General features: G+C 41.7%; 1 protein-coding gene across 6 annotated transcripts in view; it reads right to left on the bottom strand.

Annotated features, from left to right (window-relative positions):
* The window catches only part of DCLK1 (doublecortin like kinase 1), a 200,292-nt gene that overhangs the window by 64,346 nt on the left and 109,829 nt on the right, over positions 1-26,117 (bottom strand). For 5 of the 6 annotated variants that reach the window (XM_081909357.1, XM_081909354.1, XM_081909355.1 and 2 more), the window contains 2 exons: positions 13,153-13,269; positions 5,480-5,574 (listed from right to left, as the gene is read on the bottom strand). In XM_081909357.1, the coding sequence (XP_081765483.1) occupies positions 5,480-5,574; positions 13,153-13,269 (212 nt within the window). Of the gene's footprint in view, positions 1-5,479; positions 5,575-6,445; positions 6,854-13,152; positions 13,270-26,117 lie in introns of those variants that run through there. The other variant, XM_081909356.1, reaches the window with a different exon arrangement.

Raw genomic sequence — 26,117 nt, 5'->3', positions numbered from 1 at the left:
GACATGGATATCATTTATAGGAATAAAACCAGTGTGGGGATGTAGGTGCTTTTGTTTTGGTTATGGGTGGTACTCACTGGTCACCTCTTTTTTTTTTTTTTTTTTTTTTGCTACCCATGGCAGCCATTTTGTATTTGCACCCATGACATTTTTGTCAATATATAACTACCGGCACCTCATTTCCACCACAAAAAGTGAAAAGAACTATAGATCTGTGAGGATATAAGCAGGCTTTATTCATTCTAACAATAATTATGCCATTAATGATGAAAGTGCTTTACAAAGTAAGAACAAAAAGACAAGATCCTGCTCTGAAGACCATGCCACCTAAAATTCAACACAAAAGGGGGGGGCAGAAGATGTGAAGAAAGAAAAGTTTAAAAGTGTATAACTTTGTGTTAATTACAGATAGGTAGCCGTGTTGGTCTGCCATAGTCAAAACAAAAAAAATTCCTTCCAGTAGCACCTTAAAGACCAACTAAGTTAGTTCTTGGTATGAGCTTTCGTGTGCATGCACACTTGTAACTTGAAGTGTGCATGCACACGAAAGCTCATACCAATAACTAACTTAGTTGGTCTTTAAGGTGCTACTGGAAGGAATTTTTTTTGTTTTAACTTTGTGTTAAGTTCAGCTACTCATACTCAGGGTTTAGTTTCAGTATTGAATGAGGACTACGAGATCATGCTCTTTGGGACTGAAAGGAATATAGAAAGGGAGATAGAAAGGACAAACGTTTATGACAAGAAGTTTCAGATTTACCTCCACCTATCTGCCCAGCCACCAAATGTATCAAAGAGTTCCACCATCCATGTCCTGAAGCCAAAAAGGCCAGTTCAAATTTAAGGAAGGCGGTTAAAAAACCCCCACACTATCACAAAATGTTTATGTGAGCAGATGGGGGAAAGAACAAAAAGTTAGTTGAAGTCATTTCTGCTTTTATAATGGTACTTTATTGAACTCATTCTGATTCATTCTCTCTGATTCACTCTGATGTTTCTTTACGCTCCCCAGACTGTACAGAGAAGAAAGAGATAAAAGGGTGCTTCCATTTATGAGCTGGTCCAAAGATACTGCAAAGAGATTTACCCCTCCCGTTCACGAATAGCTAATTAATCAGTAATTGTCTTTAATTTTAGAGTGACAGCACCTTCCATCTTCTTTGAAGGAAGGAGTGCATCAAATATAAACATGTTGAAGAGGCAGGTCTAAAAGGAACAACATAATTATTATACTAACTGTATCATTCACCTCAAAATCATGGTAAATTTATTAAGTACTTCATCAAAAGCTAGAGTCTAGGAGATAAGTTGAAGCCAGTTCCCTGACTGAAAAGCCACAAACTACGATTGCAAACATTGAAGTCTATAAGATTATGGCCTCAATCAGATGTAATGGCTTAGTGATGTGTGAATCAGCCACAGACATCAGCTCCACTCCTCTCCTCTCCTCCTCTTGGCATCCCAATGAGGTGGAGATAAGAACATAAGAGGCGGCTTGCTGGATCCAACCAAAAGCTTATCTAGCCTAGCATTCTGTTCTCGCATTCTGTTCTCCTTTTGGAGGTCTACATGCAGGACATGAGATCAACAGCACATCACTTTGTGATTCCCGGCAGTTGCTAATTCAGAGGTATATTGCCTTTGATACTCAAGGTGATATAGCCATTATGACTAGTAGCCTCCATGAATTATCCTCTATGAATCTATCTTACCCTCCTTTAAATCTATCCAAGTTGGTGGCCAATACTACCTCTTGGGGTGAAAAATTCCATTCTTTAACTATGTGCTGCGTACTGCCTTTTGCCTGTCCTTAAACTGTTTTTTAATCAACCAGTTTAGCATTACGTTTGATTGTGGACAAGTTGTGGTTAGACTTAACTATCGTTAGGGAAGCAAACCAACATGAAACCATGTTCCCTAATTAACAAATTCTGCATTGCAAAGGGCAGGGGTGTCAACTTGAATAAAATATAATGGGGCCCAGGTAAGCCCTGCCCCACATAATCAATCACGTGACACAGTGCGCACACACCATTTGAATGGGAATGCTCATCAACTTTGTGCAGGCCCAGACCCACGGCCCCTAAGAGTTGGCTCCTATGGCAAGGGGTTGGACTAGATGACCCTCTTGGTCTCTTTCCAACTCTATGGTTCTATGATTCTATGATCCCACTTGCCTCTAGTCCATGGGTAGGCAAACTAAAGCCCAGATCCAGCCCAATCGCCTTCTAAATCTGGCCTGTGGACGGTCTGGGAATCAACATGTTTTTACATGAGTAGAATGTGTCCTTTTATTTAAAATGCATCTCTGGGTTATTTTTGGGGCCTGCCTGGTGTTTTTACATGAGTAGAATGTGTGCTTTTATTTAAAATGCACCTCTGGGTTATTTGTGGGGCATAGGAATTTCTTCATCCCCACCAATATAGTCCGTCCCTCCAAAAGGTCTGAGGGACAGTGGACCGGCCCCCTGCTGAAAAAGTTTGCTGACCCCTGCTCTAGTCTATACTGTAGTTGAGTGCTGGTATCAGGCTCTTAATGGGGCTTTTTTTAATCCGAGGGTGCCCATTTTCTTTATCCTTACCACAGCTACCACTTCCATTCATTTGCCTCTTCTCCTGGCCCAATTCACATCACTTCCCAGAGGGGAAAAAACAAGATATATCCTGCTGCTGCTCCTTATTCCTCCCCCAGCATATTTGTTCAACATTGATAGTAGGCAGCAAGAAGACAGCCAAGGAACACGTTCAGGAGGTTCCAAGGACTGGAACTGACGTCCCCTACTGATGAACAGGCCTCAACAGGTGCCTGATTAAACCCCGATGCCTTCTCCAGTAGTTGCTAATCATAGCTATATCATTCTCTCACAACCAACCTGTAAGCTAAGCTATTTATTATATTTATTTCTCACCTTTTTGTCTAGGGAGCTCAAGGTGACCCACACAGCATTGCCAAGTGATGTCCCATCTAGATATTGACCAGACACAATCCTACTTAGCTTTGGCAAGATTTCTACATCATGTGCCTTCAAGACCATGCCCTGGATTATTAAATTAGTTCAGCCAAAACACAGAGAAATGATGGGCCTAACCATATTAGTAAACAGAAATGAGAGACATGAGTGTGCTGTCTTAAGGAAGACTTTTTTTAGGTTTCAGAGAAGTAAAGGAGATACCTCTTCCAACTAGTTAGCGTCAATCGTTGAGATGCCCACAACTTTGACCTGCCCTATAATAATCAATATAATCAAAGGTGTTTTGTACTAATATGTTACAAGCATGAAAATAACTGCTACAATGATTTCAGAATGTTTATTGGTTTATGCACATTGACATAGGAGACTAGATAGATTTTTCTAAAGTCTAATAATGGTGATGTTCTCATGATGAACACGGGAATGAGTAAAAGCAAGCCTTGGGCTCAAATGGTCTCCCTCTTCTTTGTGACCAGGATAAAGGCTATGACCAGTGGTTCCCAATTAGCTAATTGCTGAGGACCCCCTATTTTTCAAAAGCCAAGCCACGGACCACCTACTTTTGAAAGTTTTGATAACTCTATGGTAGTTACCTCTGCAAAGCAATTTTTTGAACAAAATGTGGGGTAGCCCCTAATAAGCAAAGGATTTTAGGTATACTAAAAACAAGAAAGACCATAAATTTGTGTTTATTACCATGCAAAAATGACAAAAAATTAGTTGGAGGCAGGCAAGGGATGAGGCCACAGACCCTCTGGGTGCGTTCAGCGGACCCCCAACTGGGAACCACTGGCTTTGACAGTAATAACTTTCTGTTTCTCTTGAACTTGGTTTCTCACTGAGTATGAAAGTTAGATTGTAGTTTATACTACATATGGTTAAGTTAAACAAGCCAGCTTCATAACCTATGGTTTGAGGATGGCTAATTTTGAATCTGAGAATTAGTGATTTAGGATAGTATTCAGCTTAGTCCTATTTAGAGTAGATGCCTGAAATTAATGAACCCAAGTTAGTTGTGTCCAGGAACATCAATGGATCTACTCTGAGCAGAGCAAGCACTGAATATCACCCTTAACAATGATCCTCACTTTGTATGCAAAGACAGACCAAGTTTAAGGGAGATGCTGCCAATTTCCCTCCTGACCAGATGAAAGGAAGTGAGGGAAGGGGAGAGCATGTAAGTCCAAGGCTCACTTGGCCTTGTTCCATTTCAGGCATGGTGTGCTAAACCATTGTTTAGTGTGTTGTGCAAATGCAACCAGAGTGTGCAGGTGTATTTTTTCGAATACTTTTTGTGCATTGATAAATTGTTCTTTCATTATTCTTCACTACTCTTGGCTTGAGGGGGACATACTTTTGTCTCTTTTTGCACCATAGGGTTCATTGTTTTGAATGAAGGGTGGAAAGGGCATTATTCTTTCAACAGAGAAACGCTTTGCAATATATCATTAAAAATGTAACATCACAAAAGGAGTACATTTCCTTAGAGAGAGCTCTTTCACAAATGCCAAGAAGGGCAGTTGTTTCAGTTCAACTGTTGTTCCAGTTTATACAACGGCTTCTAAACAAGAACTGTAGACAAGCTATTTTGACCAGGCATGCTACACCTATAAGAACAGTGGTTTTCAAACAGTCATCCCAGAGCCCTGGAGTTTCTTCTAAGCTTATCAGGGGTGGAGTAATGGACTGCCAAATGCCCAAAAGACAGATTGTCCTTCATTACCCTGCAAAATTCAGCTACAAGAAACTGTTGGGTGGTTTCCAGGTTGAATTCAGTTCACGTGGGACAGCAGAGAGGCCCAACAGATTTGGCCAGAACACTGCAGAAACATGTTTTTCTGCAATGTCCCATGGATCTGTGATCTACCTGCAGGGGTTCCTGGGATGCTTACAAAATTTCACCTCCCCAATTTTCTCTCTAGGGTTCCAGGTCTTGGGTGTGTTTCTGATACCAATGCATTAGTTATCTGCGATTACTTTGGATTAGATTTCTGGACCTTGTAAAGACAACTACACATGTACAGCTCTTGCCCCAGCTTTCAGTTCCTTCCATTTTCCCCACAATACTGTTTTTTCTTACTGTTATGCTATGCACATGAACAATTGTACAAATTGAAACAATACTCTCAGAGTTCTAGGCAAACATTCATATATATGAGAGCATATGCTCAAAAATATTGCACCCAGTGTTTCAATGCACACAATTGTTTCTGCTTATCAGTGCAGGGTGGGGGAACAGTATTAATGGGAACAAATGAGAGGCTCCAAAATGAGCAAATACATCAGGTCCTGAGACAATTAATGAAATTTTCCAGAGAATGGGATATGGAAATAGGGCAGAGCAGAAGGCCAAGCAAAGCATTGGGTTGGGGTGGGGAATTCCCTATCCCAAGGGATTTCTCAGCAGATCCCTAAATGAATAAAGTTTGAAAACCACTGCAACAGATTAAGCTATTTAGTATCAAGGTATTCTCTTGGACACTCTTAATAACCGCAAGTTTCCTTACCCTCTGTTTCCGCAGGCTTCCTGGGCTGGTGGGAGAAGGGCTTGGAGACTTCCCAGAGCGGGGAGTAGAAAGCTGGCTACCAGGAGTTCCATTAACTAGAAGGACAAACAAATAGATTAGATATGTGCATCGTTGGAACAAAAAACTATGCAACGTGCAACAAACATGATTCATATTAACCACTTATTTCTTATATTATAAGCATTAAATAAAGTAGCTCTCAAGCAAACACACTCCACATTACGATTCAATACTAGCCTGCCTTACATTGTGCTTAGATGAGTGATCAACTAATTGGTATTCATTGTGTGGCCTCAACACCGATGAAATTAAAATTATTGTACTCAACTGTGGAGTGCTTGTACATGCAAAAAGATGCAGAGCCATATGCTTTCCCCACCCTGCTGCTGCCTGCATAAAATCTCTTCCACTCCTTGCTTTATATATGTTTCTTAATCTATTAGAAATTTAAGATCACTGCTATATTATAGACAATATCAAAACAGTGTTGGTACTGATAGGTCACTACCTTGCAGAAGTGTCTACATAGCACCTTTGACCCAAGCTTTATGGGTTCTGCCACTTCTAACAATGTTGCCCAATACACCTCAGTTACTCTCCTCTAAATATGAATGGCTCTTTTAAACGGTGGAAACACTTGTTACGAGTAGCCTTTTCTATTTCCATAAAATCTGCTGTAAAACAAAGAGCAAAAACCTGGCAGAGACAGAAGGCACAGCACAGAGCACCTAAGCAAAGGATGCCAACCATGTAGTGAAAAATCACATAGACAGAAAGAGAAATGCTACGGAATAAAATGTCTCCTCAGACATACCACTGCTAGGTTACAATCCATATTCATCAGCAACAGGAAAGGGGGTGGGTAGCGGCAACTACCAGGCATCCGAACTCTCCACCTTGTATTAATATTTACATGTCAGGATAGTAATAAGGCATTTAACTTACCTTCTATGAGTTCTAACATGGACACAGACTTAGTGTTTAATCAGATAATGCCAAGCAGGAAAACGTTTGCCTTTGTACTACACCCAAGCAGCAGCAGAAATGGGAAGCGCTGGGATTAGTTAAGGATAGCCAAAGCTGCTCACAGCGAGAGCTGAATGAGATGCAGGATTCATAAGCCGAAGCCTTTTCTGCGTAAGGCTGACGTCTTCTGAGCAGCAGTGGGAGGTGCAGGTGCTGTCTTAGGGGCTACATCAAAGGTGTCAATGAAGCACAATGCCGCGACTTCAGAATGCTGAGCAACTGCAGCCCCCACTCTGATCGGCGAAGCCCCAAAGCCTTAACCATCTTACATGCTGCACACTGAATCATAATGAGGTACCTTTGGGGGCAATATACTAAATGACTCATGCGAAAATCACAATGACAATAACTCTTGTAAAGCCACAGCTGACTGGCAGTCTCGCAACTGCTAAACCCATCAGAGAAAACTGGATTTTTAGAGGTTTGTGGGGTGGAGAAGGCATTCCCGCCCCCATCTGCCATATATTCAGAGTGATAAACACCGGTCCCGAGATGCTAGTGCGCGATACATTATTTCTTCAGCTGAGACAAGAAAAGGGATTGGCATGGTAACTAATGGTTACAAATTCTGCTATATGTTAGCGCTCATCCTTGAAAGCCTATTTCTTCCCATGCATTGGCTGTGGTGTGGGAAAGGCATGTAGTTAACAGACAATGTCAGCTAGAATGATGAGGAAAGGTTTAACCTGTGCTTTGGGAAGTCTCTTGGTTTTCACAAGCATGAAAACAGGATTTTGAGTGAATGGATGCCAAGGACAAAGGATTGTGAATCAGCACTCATTCATCAGTGGTATTAAATGGAGTGGAGGAGTACACCTACACGTGGATTTTTAAGAGGCAGGCTAGTCTTGTAAAGGATGAAAGATAGAAGCTTTCCAGCCAGCAAAACATTACTACCAAGATTATAGAAACCCTGGGCTTGTACATAATTTCTCTTTCTTTAAGTTCATCTGGTGCCACACATACATGTTACACATAGAAAACCTCTAACACTCCTTTGAGGATCCTGAATGAGACTACAATATGCCTTTGAAGACAGTTACAGTATCATGCCACCCAGGGTGCAGCATAAGACCAATTCATACAGGTTCTTTCTCCATCATCTCCAGTTTCAAATATTCTCAGGTAGCAAGACTGGGAAACATCTTAGTGCCCAGAGAGTGCCACCAAATAACAGTTTGGGGCTAGGTGAACTAAAGGTACCCATGTAGTATACTACGGATTATATGGTGGATTCCCTTCCTTTCTCACCCAGCCTGATATCGCCACTTTACTAAAAAGCAATGGAATGAGGTATTGGAAAATGAGTTTTATGGTTATCATTCCATCAGGAAAACCAGCACAGAGACCAATCCCTCACCTCCAGTTTTCAAGGACCTGTAAGCTAAGGAAAGCCATATTTATTAGGTAATGCCAACACTCTCAGTGGTGCTCTGAGACAACTAAGAACTAGTACATGTCTTTTTCAATAAGTATTTTAGCACTGCATCCTACAGAACCTTATAGTTCCATAGTAGTTTGTAGGTGCAAAATGCACACAGATTTTGCATTCTGACAATGTTTTTGCGTTCAGTTTCCTTCACAGATATTCCACTTGGGTTAAAAGGGGTGTGTGTGTGTTGGAAACAGGCATCAGCAATGGTCAGCCTTCAGGCGAAACACCCCGCCGACTCCTCCACTGTCAGATACTGATTGCCACTCCAGTTTCCAAACTGCAGGCAAAGAGAAGTGTAGAGAAAGTGGCATTTGTTGGAACTGAATTTGTTGGTAGTACATTTTCCCCAGCCTGGTGTCCCTAGATGTCATGGACTACAACTCCCAACAATCCAAGCCAGCATGGCACGATATGAAGGCTGCCTTGCGGAGGCACCTGAGGCCACATATCTACACTGACTTCTCAGTGTAGTTATTTGGGATAGGTAGTTACTAGCCTGGAGACAAAGCCTTCTTGCTTGCCTTACCAGTTATGCTGAAGTCTTACTCACTGAGGATGACAGTTAATACTTAAAGCCAAAATAAAATCCTTTGTATTGATTTATGCTCATTCTGGGTCTCTGACATTTTCAGACCAAAGAGCAACTTAAATGGAGGATGTAGGAACATGACAGTCTGCTTACTAAATTTCCTTGTATTGTAGGGTTTTAATTTAAAGTTGTAACCATTTATGTCACAACACACTAAGTTGGAAACTATGGCTCTAAAACAGTGACACCTCAACCTTCACAGCAGGGCCCAACAATACATATTTAAAAGCACATATTTATGTCCTAGGATAATCTGCCAGTTTTCTTAGAAAAAAGCAGCGGCAGCACATTGTACTAAAATTATATTGCTTTTTAACAACTGCTAGTTAGAGGGGAGAACACTTTGTACTTCTGCTAAAACATGCCTGTTCAGTTGCTGTTGCTTATTTACTAAAATGGGTTGCCAGACACAATAGAGACAAAAGGTGGGGGCCAAGGTGCTAAGGGGAATAAAGTGAAATGTGTTTAAGCAAAATAATAATAATAATAATTCAAGAATTGTTTTTTTTTAAAGTATAATAATGAAAGCGAAGTGCACAACAAGTGTTTACCACACCTATCAGCCAATCACCCATTCCCACCACCCTTCTGAATAATACCCCTCCCCACCCTCTCACTATATGTAAGGGTCTGGTGACTTCTATTTCAGTGTATCTGAAGAAGTGTGCATGCACACAAAAGCTCATACCAAGAACAAATTTAGTTGGTCTCTAAGGTGCTACTGGAAGGATTTTTTATTTTTATTTTGCACAACAACCAGTACCTTAAATGACACAGACGACATCCTTGTACCTAGCTATGTATGCCAAGAGTATTCTGCAACATGTTTTGTTTTGTGTGTGATGTTACAGCAAAAGAACCACAAGACAGCTTGTGTAGCTCACAGCTAAGCCTATGTTCTGAGCTGATCAGGACCAATCTAGACATTCAGATTTTGTAACATGGCAGACAGGTTATGCATAGGCAGATTTAAGGGTGTGTGAATGGTTTGGTCACACTGTGCTCTGAGCCTCGGGGGCACCACAGGAGATGTCGCAACTATGATTTAGAATGGAGCGTGAGAAGTGGGGCGGGGGCTCTGAACTTGGCATTGCACAGGGTGCCATTGAAATCTGAGACCCCCCCCCCAAGGTCCACCACTAGGTTATGAGAATGTACCATCTAAGAATACAGGTGATGGTGGAGGATGAATGTTTGAATGGTCCCCAACCGTAAAGTGCTCCTGATTTTAGAAAGCCAATATCTGGGCTCAGATCCATATAAAAATTGGGGAACCTGAGATGTCTCCATAGCCAGGGGTTGGTACAAAGTAGAGGATGTATGATGAGCTCGATGGACACACTGGTCTGACTCAGCCAGGAAGCTTCCTCTGCCGCAGATCAGACTAAATACCCATCTAATGCAGTATTGTTTACTGTCACTGGGAGTTGCCCTCAGAAATCTTAGAAAAGGTGTTCACCATCACCTGCTAAGTCACCCTTTTAACTGGATATTATTATTTATTAAATTTGTTGTCACTTTTAACCCAGAGTGACTTTCAACAAACTAACCAAACAAAACCCGCACAGGTACATTTAAACCAAGGGGATAAAAAGGTAAAGGTACCCCTGCCCGTACGGGCCAGTCTTGACAGACTCTAGGGTTGCGTGCTCATCTCGCTCTAGAGGCCGTGAGCCGGCGCCGTCCGAAGACACTTCCGGGTCACGTGGCCAGCGTGACGAAGCTGCTCCGGCGAACCGGCACCAGAGCAGCACACGGAACGCCGTTTACCTTCCCGCTATAAAGCGGTACCTATTTATCTACCTGCACTTAGGGGTGCTTCAAACTGCTAGGTGGGCAGGAGCTGGGACCGAACGACGGGAGCTCACCCCGCCGCAGGGATTCGAACCGCTGACCATGCGATCGGCAAGTCCTAGGCACTGAGGTTTTACCCACAGCGCCACCTGCGTCCCTTTTAAACCAAGGGGATAGGGAATACATTAAAAACATCCTGGCCACTTCTAAAAGGCCACAGATAGTTAAAGGGCAAAAGAGATGGTGGTGGTGATAATGTCTAGAACTGCAAAGCATGCATTCTTCCACTGAATAACGGTCTCTTCTTGGGGGACAGGCATCTGACAAACTCCCTCAGTAGAGATGGAAGTGGGCAACATGACTGATGCTGAGGAGATACAGCCTTGATCATTCCCTGTATAAATCAGATGTGAATTCAGGGATTCTTTATGAGTGGTAGCATATATCATGAATCTGCAGTGAGGATTCTTGATGTTGGGGTTCCTGAAGCAACTTATTCCCAGTTCTGGGTATAAATTAAACAAAACTGGAAACAAAACTGTACTTTATTTAACTTTATCCCACTCAGTGAGGGGTAATCCCTTCACTAGCAAAGGCACAATACCATAGTGCAAGAAATATATGGGTCCAGGTACAGCTCATGACAAAATTCAATTAAAAGCACCGGGATTGATTAGTTTAAGTCATTGGTTTCACTGGGACTTGGCCATGATGATTTTTTGTGGGATCAAGGACAGAATGTGGAAACTGGTGAAAACAAACCACTATCAGGAGAAACAGCTGGAGATTCTGTTTTACAGATCAGCCAATCCACTGCAGCAGAAGGAAATCAACTGAACAAACTAATAATAGTTTTATAGCCCTGTTTAAAATCTATGCTATACACTTGTTGTTGTTTAGTCGTTTAGTCATGTCCGACTCTTCGTGACCCCATGGACCAGAGCACGCCAGGCACTCCTGTCTTCCACTGCCTCCCACAGTTTGGTCAAAGCTATACACTTAACCATATTTAAATTTAATCATCCACCCACATTAAAAATATGAAAACTATTGCAATCAGTTCAATGTATTCCATGACAACTCGCATCTTGCAATCATATAAACTAATGGCTATATGTTGTTATATACTGTAATAAATATTTCACAGTGATTACTTTTAAGACAATGCAGGATACCATTTAAAAATAAATCCATTTGGTTCTGGCCTTACCATGGAGCTATCACACAAAGCAGTTGCTTTGCACAAAATTTCTTTCATTTATCCCCTCCCTCTTTATACCATTAAAAATGGTCTCTAGTCCAGAGCCAGAAGGGAGAGAAGAGTACACCATTTATTTATGGTATTTATATATCACCCAATTAATTATGTCCTCAAGACACAGTACAGATTTTGACATGGTTCAGTTTTGACTGACGTGAAAATGTCCAAAAACAGCAGTGGTGAAAATTATTCTTGACATCTCTAGGACAGCTACAAGTATTGTATCAAGTGTCAGGGGACTACATCCCAGCCTATTCAAATATACAAGGAAGGTGTGGAAAGCTTTGTGATTTGTAGACCATTTGGCAACAAAACTGTAGTCAAGTAAATCGCTCAGCTTCCCAAGGAACTGCAGCCTATTGAACCTTGACTAATGAATTTGGCTCTACCTAGTGCCATTTTTTAAAAAGAAAAATAGGTGCCGGAGCTCACCATGAACTTCTCCCTTGTTCTCTTAGAATGGCAATGGTGCCCCACCTGCAGGAAGACTTATACTAGGCTAAGGGAAGAGTCTGAATGGGAAGTTGATCTTAAGGCAATGGTGCACAGTTAACTCACTGTCCCAACCTATATACAAACACAAGCAGTGTATAAGGAGAAAATGGGGAAAACAGAGGGCTTTTTCTCTAGACCTGTGTTTTGAGAAATGTGTTTAGGATGGCATGAAAATAAATGTATGCTTTTAAAAGAATAATCACAACTTAAATGTGAGGAGTGCCAGTTCTATGAAGATGTATATTTTGTTCATTTCTGTTTTCATGGTTACACACAGTTTTAAGACTGGCATGGCCAATAATCAAATTTATAAGAACATAAGAAAAGCTTTTTGGATCATGCGAGTGGCCCATTTAGTCCAGCATCCTGTCAGTGCATAAAACTGACAGGTAAACAACAATAATTGTAACAAGCCCAGAAATCAACAACAGAAATGACAGTCCATACAGCAGCAACAAAAATATATTATACTATGTAATATTCTGAATATGCAAGGAAATTACCTTCCCACACCAAAACCAGTCATATGTTAACAAAAATAGAGACACTGGCCTGGTCTGAGTGATGTTTTATGGCCTACATAGCCAGCAATGGGCATCAGGACCAAGTGCTTCCTTTCTGTCTTGCATTAAACCTGAGTTCTCAGTTACGTCCAGATCAGGGAACTCTAGTTAAATGCAGTTAAATACAAACAACCATTATAAAAACAATTCAGAAGTAAAACCTACATAACCAAAATAATTTATTACGACTGAATAAAAAGTACATATAAATGAACACTGATATGAAATCTTTAACAGGCTCTGATATTTTAAGTTACATTATTCCAGTTTTTAATATCAGTTAAATCTGAGTTCCCCACTTCAGATGTAACAAGAAACTGTGGTTTAATACAACCCAGAAATGAAGCGGTGTTCAAGGTGAGAAGGAGCACTGCCAATTCCCAGCTTTATGAACCACAGTTTATGAAGCCTGGAGCAACTATGCTAAGCAGGCCCTTGAAAGTTTGCCTTCAATAGTGTATTTATGTAAAGTTACACAGATTCCTTTACCTGAGCTGGTGGATGCTGGAGATTTGCTGCGTCTAGACGGACCAGGACTCTTGGTAGTGCTCCTACGTGGTGTTGAAGCTATTTTGGTATAGGAAGTGGATTTCACTACCCGACATTCTGAAAGACAAAGAAACACCATTCAATTAGCAAATTGTGGGCAGAACGTGCATGATTATTTGCCTTTAAATTCCTTCATAAAGAAATATACACAAGTATCCTAGTCTCCAGTGAATAATTAACTGTTAAATCAAGAATAGACAACAGGATGACCTCCACATGTTCATGAACTCCAACTCCCTTCATTCCTGAACACTGGCTATATTGGCTGGGTCTGATAGGAGTTGTAGTCCAGCAACTACTGGAGGGCAACACGATGGCTACCCATGTTAAACAATGACTCCTTGTACATCATATCATGGTGCAGCTTGCTTTTAAAATATACTCCCCCATTGCCAACTCTCTGCATTGTAATCTTGTGTCAGTGGATGATACTAAATGTCTGTCATACCTAGATAATGTTGGGAATCTGAGGTGAGATACTCATGCAGTGGAAGTTGTCCCCAGTTCCAGTCACTACACAGAGGCAGCTTAAGGTCCAAAAGGGCCTTATCTTCTGCTGCAGAAGATAAGGCTCAATAAAACAATTCCTGATATTGTTACATCCAACTTGTAGACTTTTGCAGATATAAACATGCAAGTACAAAGTATCTCTGTTGTTCTGGCAATTCAAGATAGAACACAGACAGACTGACTCACTTCACAAGACTGACCCCGACACACACAGCACAAGACCCCAGACAGATGAGCTGACATGCCTTCATCACTTATATAGTCGGCACTGGGCCATTACCATAACAACTCGATCGGCTGACACTACACCTGTTGGCTTTGCTCATCCATGGAGTGACTTATGCTCATGAAGAAAATCATTTCCCTATGATGCCACTTTTAACAGTCATGGATTCCCCCAAAGAATTCATGGAACTGTGGTTTGTTAAAGGTGCTGAGACTTGTTAGGAGACCCCTCTTCCACTCAGAGAGCTACAATTCCCAGCAGTCAGTTCTGATTTTTGAGAAAGTGTTTAGGCCACATAAGATGATGCAGGTTCCTATCTGCAAATCAGTCATGAGTGGCTTGAAGAAAAGTGAAACAGGTTTGCTGCCCTTACATAATTCTCTGGTGAACTGCAGCTTACAGCAAAGCACACAGAATTTATCACGGGCAGAAGGAAACACTCTAGTTCTACCTAAGAGAAATCAGGAAAATCAATGTGTCTATGAAACTGCCATCCCATGCGAGACTAAGATGTTCAGGTTAGAATTTACGTATGCATACACAGCTCTGTGTTATGCCTGAAAATGGCTCTTGGACTGAGAATTTGAGAAATGAAGTGTCCATTAAGGCCAACATATTGCAGTCATGGTGAAAATTAAAAATAAATCAGCAGACAAATCAGGTAAAACAGCAAGAAGAAAAAGAAATGTGGGTATTTGGCAAGATGGTATTTAAATTAAACGTTGTGTACTGCCAAGGGAACCTTAGGTTTGAAGGGTGGGTTTTAATATACTGATGATGATGATGATGATGATGATGATGATGATATGGAAATATATATGTATGCTAGCCTTCAGTGGAGGATCTACCGGTCTGGGCTTACTAGGCACTCTGGTTGAAGTTTCACGAGTTCAATTTTTGAAAGCTCAACTCCATCTTGGAGGGCATCTCCAGCTTAACCTCTGAAGGTTGCTGCTATGACTTATCATCTCCAACTGACCAGCATTCTCTGCTTTGATCAGGACACCTCCTGGGTGAGAAAACCATCAAAGCTATCCACTCCTGGTGCTGAATCAAGGACCGCTTTATCTGTGACCTGTGCTCTGACTGACTGAAAGAGTGCCAGCCATTGCTCAGTCCAACATGGGTAGGAACCCCTTAAATATGGGCTGTGGTATGAAGCCCTGTCTCCATCACACCACGGATTCCTTCACCTCAGGGTCCATCATCCATCAACAATCATAACCCCCCCTGCAGTACCTATGCTATATTACTCATGAGGAGACCAGAAGACTGCCTATAAGTAATTAAAGCAGCTAAAGAGCTCCTTTATTTTCCAGTCTGCTTTGTCCATTTGTGATACTCATATACGCTTCACCTAGATAAATCAGCACACAACGATCATGATCAGACCAAGATAGAGCTTTATTCCTGTCCGCAATTGAAGGCAACTGTATTATGACTTGATTGTGCAAAACTGTATTTAAGTTGCACCTCAGCTCATGGAGAAATGGAGTTCCTTTTATGTATCAAAAGCACTAAATTCCCTACTGATTAGGACACCCAGGCCTGTGTTCTAGAATCTAGATAATAAACAGATGCTGACCTAAAATAATTGTGTGGCTTCCTGTCTCACCTACCAGAGGCGAACTCTTCTCTGCTCCTGTGGGGTGTACTTTGACACCACGCATGTGGTAGCTAGATCTCAAAGGCTCCAGAATGCCTTTGTTTTGCTAAGTGGCTTGTTAAACAAAATTACCTATAAAATTATGAGCAGATGGTGCATCACTCCAGTGCATACTTGATGCATCTGCAAAAAGGATAAGTAGTTCTGTTCGAAAGGTATAACTTTGCTTGTAGAAGGGTCCTAACATTCCTCTGTTTGAGATACTGTTAATAAGGTGGATGGAAAGAAGTAGGTTTCTGCAGTTGTGAATATATTTCAATTAGCATGTTATATTAGTAGCAAAGCTATCTGTGGCCAAAAACTAGAAAAACGCACAATTGCATATTGGACAAATAAACACTATGAGTCACAGAAATCAAGCAAACTATAGCTGAACAGCTCCAAAAAGTGTTTGGAAAGCTGACTTCCCTTTTTTAACTTTCTGACCAGTTATCTGTCAGTTTGCATTTTTTGGTGAAGAAAGTATTGCTCTGATGTGTAGAGATCTTTCCTATTCTAATTTATTCAAGAGGGTTCTGGAAGCTTCTTTGTGTGATGTAAGCTAGTGCAAGCTGGAAGTTTCCAGCCCACAAATTAAGTTTCTATTCTGCCTAGAAAACAGGCAGGAGGTTCCTGATGTTTGGGTTATTCCTTCAGAGAAGCTGAACAGCTGGTTTGGACTGGTTCTGTTATCTTTTCCCCTTAAGCTCATGCTGACTATAATAACAGGCCAGAAGGAGCCTGAGTTTCACTTTCTATCTTTCTTTCCTTCTGGTGTGGTGTTCTGTACAAAGTATACTTAGTGTTCAGGTTTTAGTCTTATTATAAGTTATTGTAAGTTTAGGTTAAGTCAGCTACAACTGGATTTCTTATGGGCAGTGCCAATTTGTGACCATTATGCTCATTTACCTTCAGTAACAGTAGTAAACTCTGCTGGAAGGAGTTTTGCTCTGGATCAATATTGAGTAGAATTCTTAACATTATTTACTATATATTTTTGATAGTTGTTTGTCTGTTCACTATGCATCTGAACACCATGTGCATTTGGATATCATGACCAATTTTTGCATGATGGCTCCTGAAATCAAGGAACAGGTTTTCATCTACGTTTATTTAGATACAGTGGCAATTTTTTTGATGAAGGTGGTGGACTGACCCTTTCAAAGCTGCACTGATTTCCTTGAGCTCCCAAGCAATGTTGGGCATGAAAATGGTAGCAGACAATCAAGGTCAAGACTGGATAAACATTAAATAAGATATATGCTTAGATCCAATTTCTTGAGACTGCATAGCAAGTACAGTTATTATTGTGGGGAATTATAAGCAGTGTTGTCAGGTGGTCTGTTTGGGAATCTGAACCTCAAGCAATACTTCAGATAGCAGTTGTACCAGAGGAAAAGAAACTCTAACCTTAACTTCCTGCAGTCACCAACCAATCAGTTGGCCCTCACACATAAAATACGTTAAAAGGATGCAGGGTCCCCTCCTCTTCTCCTGAACCATCTTTTTTCAATAAATCACAGTTTCCAGTCTACTGCCCACCTGCCCCAGCAGCATTGCTGACAACGATGCATATGGACAAATTGAAGAGAGAAGGAAGTCTCCACCCTCACACTCTGATAAGGTGCACAGTGGTCAGGAATAGGGGAATGAGTAGAACACCCTTCTGCTCCGGATTGGAGCAACAATAGTTGAGCAAAGTTTAGACTGAAGGGGACAGGAAGGTTCATAGTACTTGAAGAGCAAGATTTAATTACATGCTAGCGAAATTTAAAATACAAAGGACTTACAGAAAAACTTGAAGTAATACAGATGCTAAATAATAATCAGTCTATTGATCCAACCGCATGAAATAAAAAACAAATGAATCAGGCTGCAAAACAGTAGTTTCCTGCATTATCTCATAATGCTGACCTTGTAAAGGACCCAAGTTCAAACGTGTTAGATCACTGAAGGCTTTTCCCTATAAAATAAAGGTGATAAAAAATACATAGCAAAGGCAGCAGACAGAAAATATGCCAATATGGTGCCAGTGCTAGCAAAAAATAATGAAAACAGAAGAAAAAGAAGAATGCACTTCAACACTGCAAGGTTTTTGAAAAACCTTTAAAATGTAGAGTAATTTCTAAAATGCTTAAAATCCAACTAACCTTGCTCTCTGCATTGCCCTCATCTGAAATCTTTCAGCCCTGTAGTATCTCTCTAACAGACTATATAATGTAAAGTAAGCAGAATCAAACTATGGTGGAGGAAGTTAGAAGTGAACAGCCCTAGCAGATTTAGATCCCCCGCCTTTCTAGAAGTGTTATCTGAGTTACCAGTGGAACCAAATGCTTATTTGTAAACCAGATCATACCTTGTCACAGAACATTTGCTCTGCTAAAGCCTAATCCTCAACCATCTTTTTTCTTTCCTTTTTCTGTTTTGTGAAGTTGTTTGTGTGGCAGGGATTAATTTTTGGAATCTCCCCAAGGTTATTAAAAACCTATTTCTGAAAGATGGAGACTTTCTCTTGGTTCTGAAAATGTCTGTAGTACAAAGATAAGCCATACAGAGGATCAAAAATGTCTCTGGTTGCTGGAAAGTCATTTTATTCAAAGTATTGGGATGCCATCTCTGATATTGTTGAGATGGCATCAATATCAATTTTGCAGCATTTGCAGACCCTGAAGGGCAATAAAAATAAACTATTATGGCAACAACTTTTTACTTTTTAATTGTGAAGAGTAATTGGTTGGGAACAAAAGAGATCCCCACCATTCTAGGTTTTTTGTTTGTTTTTTAAGCATGCTTTTAATTAAAATATGGTTTCTTAGCAAACTGTTGTTTAATTCTTTGTAATAAGGCTGTCAGCTTTTGACATAAAATATTCTTGGACATGAGAAGGAACCTGGAAGTCAAGGATGCCGGGTCAAAATTTGGAGTTCAGAACACTTCCAGGCTAGAATCCAACGTTAAAGTTCTTTACCCACCCATATTGTCCTGCTTTAAAACAACAACAACAACAACAACCACCACCACCTAAAGGGTGGGGGCGCTGGCCTTGTTCCTTGCTTTTCTGGGCATTGATCCACAAGCAAGAAAAAAAATCAGACTGGTTTGCACTCCCCCCTCCCCCCGCCTCAACTGCTGACGCCATACTATTGCTGTCCTTACTACCAACCTTCCAAAAGCAACATAAGACTTGAAAGAACACATTTTATTGACCTGCAAGAGGAACGGAAGCCATAAATGACTCACAGCCCAATTCTGTTCCTTTATTTCTGCAAACATTGCATTGAAGTTGGACTGCTGAGAGTAGAGAGGAAGCAGGGTCACTGCCACTTCACGTACATGAACCCTGTGTGCCATTTCCATGGGGGTTATCACTCAAATCAGGCCGACTCTGCTTCACTTGTCTCTCAAAGGATGCTGGCTTACCCCCATTTAGCCAAACATAACAACATTATGAGCCTGAATTCAGCAGTGTTTGTTTATTACTATGGGCTTCAAATTATCTATCAGTGCTAGTGGAAGTGGTCAACTCATGCACACATCTGCTCTGCTCATACTTGCTTCATTTTGTGGGTTCATTTTCTCTCCCCCCCCCCCCAATAATGTAAGCCAGTAAGGTGAGGGAGAAAGCAGCAATTGCTACTTTACCTTGGCTGGACAGGGAGCCAGAAGTTCAGGCAAACAGAGCAAGAAAAAACCTAGGCAAGGCAGGGATTCAAGGACGACAAGGCTATCCATGGCTGCTAGCCAAAATAGCTATAGTCTACCTGGTGTTTCTGGGTGCTCTGGCTTCCATCACAGTGTCCTGTTGTGCTAGAAGCAGTTTAGTTATGCTGGCCACATAACCTGGAAAGCTGCATGCGGACAAATGCCAGCTCCCTTGGCCTGAAAGCGAGATGAGCACCGCACCCCACAGTCACCTTTCACTGGACTTAACCATCCAGGGGTCTTTTACTTTTAAAAAACCCAAAAGCCTTTAGTCTACCTTCATTGTTAGAGACATCATTTCCCTGAATATCAGTTGCTGGGAATTGCAGATGGGGAGAGTGCTGTTGCACTCATGTCCAGCGTGCAGACTTCCCACATGCAGCTGGTCGGCCACTATGAGAACAGAACACTGAACCTAGCTATGCCAGTTACACCAGGCTTGTCCTATGTTGTTCTTAAGGATTTGAGTTTCAAACAGCACCCTGGAGAGCTGCGTAGAACTTGAGTGTTCTTTCAGCACCAGGCAGACTGAGTCTTAAATACAGTGGTACCTCTGGTTGTGAACGGGATCCATTCTGGAGGCCCGTTCACAACCTGAAAGGAATGCAGCCAGTGCCTGCACGTCTGCGGGCCGTGATTTGCCACTTTTGCGCATGCGCATGACATCATTTTGCATGTCTCCACATGCATGAGCAGTACTTCCGGTACTTCCGGGTTGCCAGGGGACGCAACCTGAAAATACTCAACCTGAAGCAAACGTGACATGAGGTATGACTGTACAAGCGCAGTACCATTTTAGGGGGCTAGTTTTGTGTCTGTAGTTAAAGAGGCCTAGTTTTGACATTACTGACTCTGGAGGATATGGGGAGACTGTAATTCTGCTAGGGATGGAGATCTCCATGTCGGAGGAGGGCAATGTGACCTTCTTGGGCTGAAAAGGTACTGGCAGAACGGGTTCCTTGCACACATGCATTTCTGGAGCTGGCTCTGCAGACCTCTATCCCAGTGCAGTCCCTCTTATGAATCCCTGGTCTCACCCCCCCCCCAAAAAAGATGGGGAGGCATGACAGCTACTGAAGTAATCACAAGCAGCGCCCAGTTTAGGTTAGTGATGTCATTGGCCCACATCTGCAAGTTGCACTGCTACTCACTCCCCAACAGGGCACCTAAAAGGTAAAGGTACCCTTGACTGTTAGGTCCAGTCATGACCGACTCTGGGGTTGCGGTGCTCATCTCACTTTATTGGCCGAGGGAGCCGGTGTACAGCTTCCGGGTCATGTGGCCACCATGACTAAGCCACTTCTGGTGAACCAGAGCAGCGCATGGAAATGCCATTTACCTTCCCGCTGCAGCGGTACCTATTTATCTCTTGCACTTTGAGGTGCTTTTGAACTGCTAGGTTGGCAGAAGCAGGGACTGAGCAACGGGAGCTCACCCCGTCATGGGGATTCGAACTGCCAACCTTCTGATCAGCAAGCCCAAGAGGCTCAGTGGTTTAACCCACAGTGCCACCCGCGTCCCACACAGGGCACCTGCACAAATGCTATATGTATTCTTCCTTAATAAGTGCCAGGTCACACTGCACAGCAGCAGTGGCTATTTACGTATTATGGGTAAGCAAACACACACAAACAGTTATCAAATTCAGGAACAAAGGCTGGACATGATTCCTGATAACATGAGAACTACAACTATTTTATATACTGTGTTCGTGAAGGATCATGACTGCACAGCTCTATTGCATGTTAGTATGCGTAACAATGTGGATTTGTGCTATGGCAGGGAGCCATGCTACACACACAAGCCCACAGAGCCTCTGGGAAGGTGAACATCATAGCACTCAGCAAATAACATTCTGTGAATAGCTCAGTCAGTCGAGCATGAGACTCTCAATCTCAGGGTCATGGGTCCAAGCCAAATGATTCCTGCATTTCAGGGGGTTGGACTAGATGATCCTCAGGATTCCCTTCCAACTCTATGATGCTAGGATCTTGTGGATAGCAGTGCACAGTACTTGACAACAGGTGCTCCCTGCCCCACAGGGCTCCTGCAGTAACAGGCATTTCTTTCCTGAAGCTACGGCATAGCAGCAGGGAATCATGAGCAATCGTATATTATTATGCTATATATACGAAGTGCAACAATTAGTCATCGCACTAAAACATTTTTAGTCAGAAAGAACCTTACGTCCCAGTGTCTGCTTAATAGCTGCATGCTTCATACTTTAAGGATGATGAGAGGGGAAATGGCATGTCAAAATCCTAAACATACTCGTTAGGGTAAGTAATGAGGGTAAAGAGTGCTTTCTATTGGATTATTTCAAATAGTTGTGCCTGATGTGTGTAGCCCATTTATTTCCAGGGGAGTTTTCAGGAGAAGCTACTAATTTATTTCAGGAGAAGCTATTTATTTCCATGGGAGTTTTCAGGAGAAGCTACTAAAGCAGATTTCAACAAACCACTCTTCAGTGCCAGACAGAAGAAGCATTAGGTGAAAGCTTGTTCGTATATCCCATCTGTGCTAATCAGCTAGAGCAAGCAGAAAAGTCCATGTTAAAACAAGGCTGAGGGAATGAATGGTGGAGATTGAGTCTCTCATTTGATCTGCAACCCTTGAAGGAACTGATAAATGTTAGAATAGAAAGTGTTTTTGCTATCACAAGGAACTAATTTCAAATAAAGATTTTTTTATTTTATTTTTTAACAAAGAGGGACTGAGAAAATGAAACAGAGAGGAAGGATACTTCTCTTCTTTGCTTGCATGGGCTTCGTATTTCAGGCCACCAGTTTAACGAATAAAGTTTCTTTGTAAAACTGTTTGTATTGCAAACAGTCAGTGAACTATTGTTACTTTAAGCAACAGTAGGGTCTGCATAGTTGTGTTCACAATGCAGAACACCTTCTAATGCAGGAAGAGTCATAAGTTACAATATCAGCCATGATACTGAATGAGAAGATTCGCTTTAAAACGGATAATGTCTTTCTGTAAGAAAAACTGGAGCTAAGCTTCAGGGGGGAAAGTTGGCAAAAGTCAGTGTTCCCTTTGAAGCTGGCGACCTTCCACAAAATGAGTCATTGCCATCAGCAAAGCATGTTATGCCTGGCAGAGTAGTTCACAAATTTACTAGCTACGCAAGATGTCTTTTTGTGAATTAAATGGATACTTTTGCAGCAAGAAGTGATGCTTGACCAAGAAAACTCTTGGCTCAACCCTTTTATTGCACTTTAAAGCTTAAAAAAAATCATAGGAATTATACTTAGGTTTCTATACGTTATATTAAAAGAGAGCAAGACCGTACTTTGGAAATATGAGTATGGATTTATGTTAGGTGAACTAATGAAAATTGTGATATTCCCCATCCTTTTTGCTATTCCAATGCCCTTGCCACAAGCATTATTCTAGAGCTGAAACTAATTTGGGGGAATTCATTTCAAGCTTAATGCCCCCATGCCCACCTAGCATATTTAGTTACTCATATTGTTTGATGGATATTATATGCTTTTGAACAGTTGCAGAATAATAAATAAGACAATGTCCCAAAATTCTACCAAGCTTAATTTCCCCTCTTCCTCCAAATAACAAAGGAAATTATGGGTTGTATCCAATTAAATTCTACCCAAAGTAGATCCACTGACATTAATACACCTAAATGAGTCACGTTCCTTTATTTCAGTGGGTCTACTCTGAGCATAACTAGCATTGGATATATCTAGCTAGCTAGTGATATATCTGTTTTGCTACAGAATAACACTCCTTATTTTCCTTCTGTTTCTTTTTCCTTTCTATTTGTCCTTTAGTCATTGTTCGTTCTTAAGCATTTCATTTTTGATTCCTTTTCATTAGTGTGGCTTATTGGTATTGGATTAAATAATACAAATTGCCTTTGCCTACTTTATTTTTCTTTTGTCACAACTTTGGCAGAAGTAACAGTGTGAATCTGGAAAATGAAACCGTTAATTTGTGAGGATGGGAAGGTGTCCAGAAAGTTCATATCAGGTGAGCTTGGGGACAGTATGACAGCTCTTGGGGGAGCGTACACCCTACAGAGCCAAAGACGCCTAAAATTTTGCTGGCCATTTCATGCCTGCCTCTTCAAGAAGAAAAAGTTCTCTACATCCATAAATTCCAATTCTGATTTAACCTTGATGGTGCCAGGTGGGCCCTGCGGCTGGCAACCAGTTTCCCTTTCAGCTTTCTAATTCTTCAGTAAGTAGATTCAGGTAGCCATTTTTAACCCACTATGCAGGAATGGTCCATCGGTCCAAGGTGTTGCACTGCCTGAGGTGAAGGACAAGATGGTGCCCACTTCCCATTCCACATACTGCACTGGAAGTTGAATCTCACATCAACAGTGGTGGTGGAAGAGCAACCTCCATTGCACCTGAGGCAGAAAACTAGTTTAGGAAGTTAGGACAGGCCGCATAATGTGCACAATTCTGTCCTCCAACAGAGAGGAAGAGCCTGGGGGATTAGGAAGAAAAGTCCAGAGGTTGCTACCCTTAGCATCTGATGCCTGAGGCAGTTGCTTCACGTTGCCTAACGGTAGGGTCAGCTCTGCCAGTATAAGGTGACTTTATTCAGTCCATTTGTATGCCGGTCTTCCAAAATGGTTCAATAAATAGTGATGGTGACTTCACCAGCATGAGCCCGGAATACTCACATTAGATGTCTTCTTTTGAAATGGCATACCTTATAATTTGCATTGAGTGGTAATAATTTCCTTTTCAGTATATGGTTCTTTTAAGTAGTTGTGGTTAAGTATCTCACTAAAAGGGGATAGATGTGATGTGCATGTATTCAATTGTATATGTATTGCTGTTTATTGTAACTATTATTACTATTAAAATTAAAATTTGTATACTACCCTTCATCCATACATCTCGGGGTGGTTCACAGCATAAAAATGCAAGATTAAAAAAATACAATAAAAACAAGAACAAAACAAAACAAAACAATAACCACCCTGCCATACTGTTAAAAGGCCATAGATTGTTTAATCAACCAAAGGCCTGGTTGAAGAGGAACGTTTTCGCCTGGTGCCTAAAGGTGTGTGATGAAGGCGCCAGGAAAACCTTCCCATGTGAGAGCATTCCACAAATGAGGAGCCACTGCAGAGAAGGCTCATTCTTGTGTTGCCACCCGCTGGACCTCTCATGGAGGAGACATGTGAAGAAGAGCCTCGGAAGATGATCACAGGGTCCAGGTAGGTTCATATGGAGAGAGGTACTCCTTGAGGTATTGCAGTCCTGTGCCATTTAAGGCTTTATAGATCAAAACCAGCACTTGGAATTGGGCTTGGATACTAATTGTCATCCAGTGCAATTGGGTCAGGATTGGTGTAATATGCTTAAAACGTCTTGCCCCAATGAGCAACCTGGCCGTCTAATTCTACACCAGCTGAAGTTTCTGAACTGTCTTCAGAGGCAGCCCTATGTATAACGCATTGCAGTAATCTAACCTAGAGGTTACCAGGGCATAGACAACAGTAGTTAGGCTGTCCCTGTCCAGATCAGGGCGCAGCTGGGCTACCGGTGGAAGTTGATGGAAGGCACTCCGCACAACTGAGGCCACCTGAAGCCTCAAGTGACAGCAAAGGATCTGACTTCTCAAACAGAAATGGAAACAAGAACAGTTCTAATGGCATAATGCAATTATGCAACTACTTAACTCCAAAAGCAAAATTGATTTGTTTGTATTAATTAATTAATTAATTAATGTTCAAAATGCAGCCAAATCTAGGGACAGCCACTGCTAAATGATTATAGAAGACATACATCTTTTTAAGAGTGTACAAGTTGTCTTTGTCTTGCTGCCAACAAATAGCCAGCGGGAAATCCCAGCCAGAAAGCTTCCACAGCTAATAACAGGCAGCCTAAAAAGTAAGACATCACCACAATCCACAGTTTCCTCTAATCACTGCTTTAATATGATGGAAGATTGCTGCTTTGTTATCAGATGATGTTTTCATTTATTCGTTTTAATTACTTCATACCATAACTATCTCAAATTTTGCTGCAATGCAGGAGGAAATGAAGGAAAGGAACAAAGCTATAAAACAGACTGCATATACATCTGTTTCCAGATGGGACTCATTGTGCTTCGGCACATAGTAAAAGTGGAGAAAGGCTTCTTCTGCAAATGAGTGACAAAAAAAAATTGGGGGGGTGGGGGGTGGGAAGCAGCAGGTCTTAAAAAAAAATCCATATTGTGAATACAAGGAGTTTGATTTATCTTCATTACATGCTGAGAATTTTTCAATCCAAAATCCTCGTACGAGATGAGCTGCATGTACAGTGACGGAGGGCGGGGGGGGGGGGGGGAAAGGAACTTGACAAATCAATGCAATCCAAAGCTCCCCCCCAACCTCCAGCCCCCCCCATGGGAAGGGAAGCCACAGGCCAAAAGGGTAAAATAATCTCCTTGTACCCCCATGGCTGCAATCTTACATTTTGCTGCCAGGTTCTCAGAATCAATCACAACATCCACAGGAGCAAAGGAGAGGCTTGGGTGCACAAAATGGATAGAGCAGGCGGTTGGGTTTTTGTTTTGCTTTGAAAGGAAGGACTTCACTTCGCCATAAAGATGACATAACTCCATTTTCTCCTTAGTATGGAGGTTTGTGTTGATGTTGGAAATGTGTCCAGACTTCATCATGCTATACCCACTCCCAGCAGCATTTCGAAGAAGAAGAAGAGGAGGAGGAGGAGGAGAAGGGGTTTGGATTTGATATCCCGCTTTATCACTACCCGAAGGAGTCTCAAAGTGGCTAACATTCTCCTTTCCCTTCCTCCCCCACAACAAACACTCTGTGAGGTGAGTGGG

This window comes from Podarcis melisellensis, assembly GCF_964234715.1.
Source record: "Podarcis melisellensis genome assembly, chromosome: 4".
Classification (NCBI taxonomy): Eukaryota; Metazoa; Chordata; class Lepidosauria; order Squamata; family Lacertidae; genus Podarcis; species Podarcis melisellensis.
The sequence above is the reverse complement of the archived record's forward strand: the minus strand, read 5'-3'. Positions and strand labels throughout refer to the sequence as shown.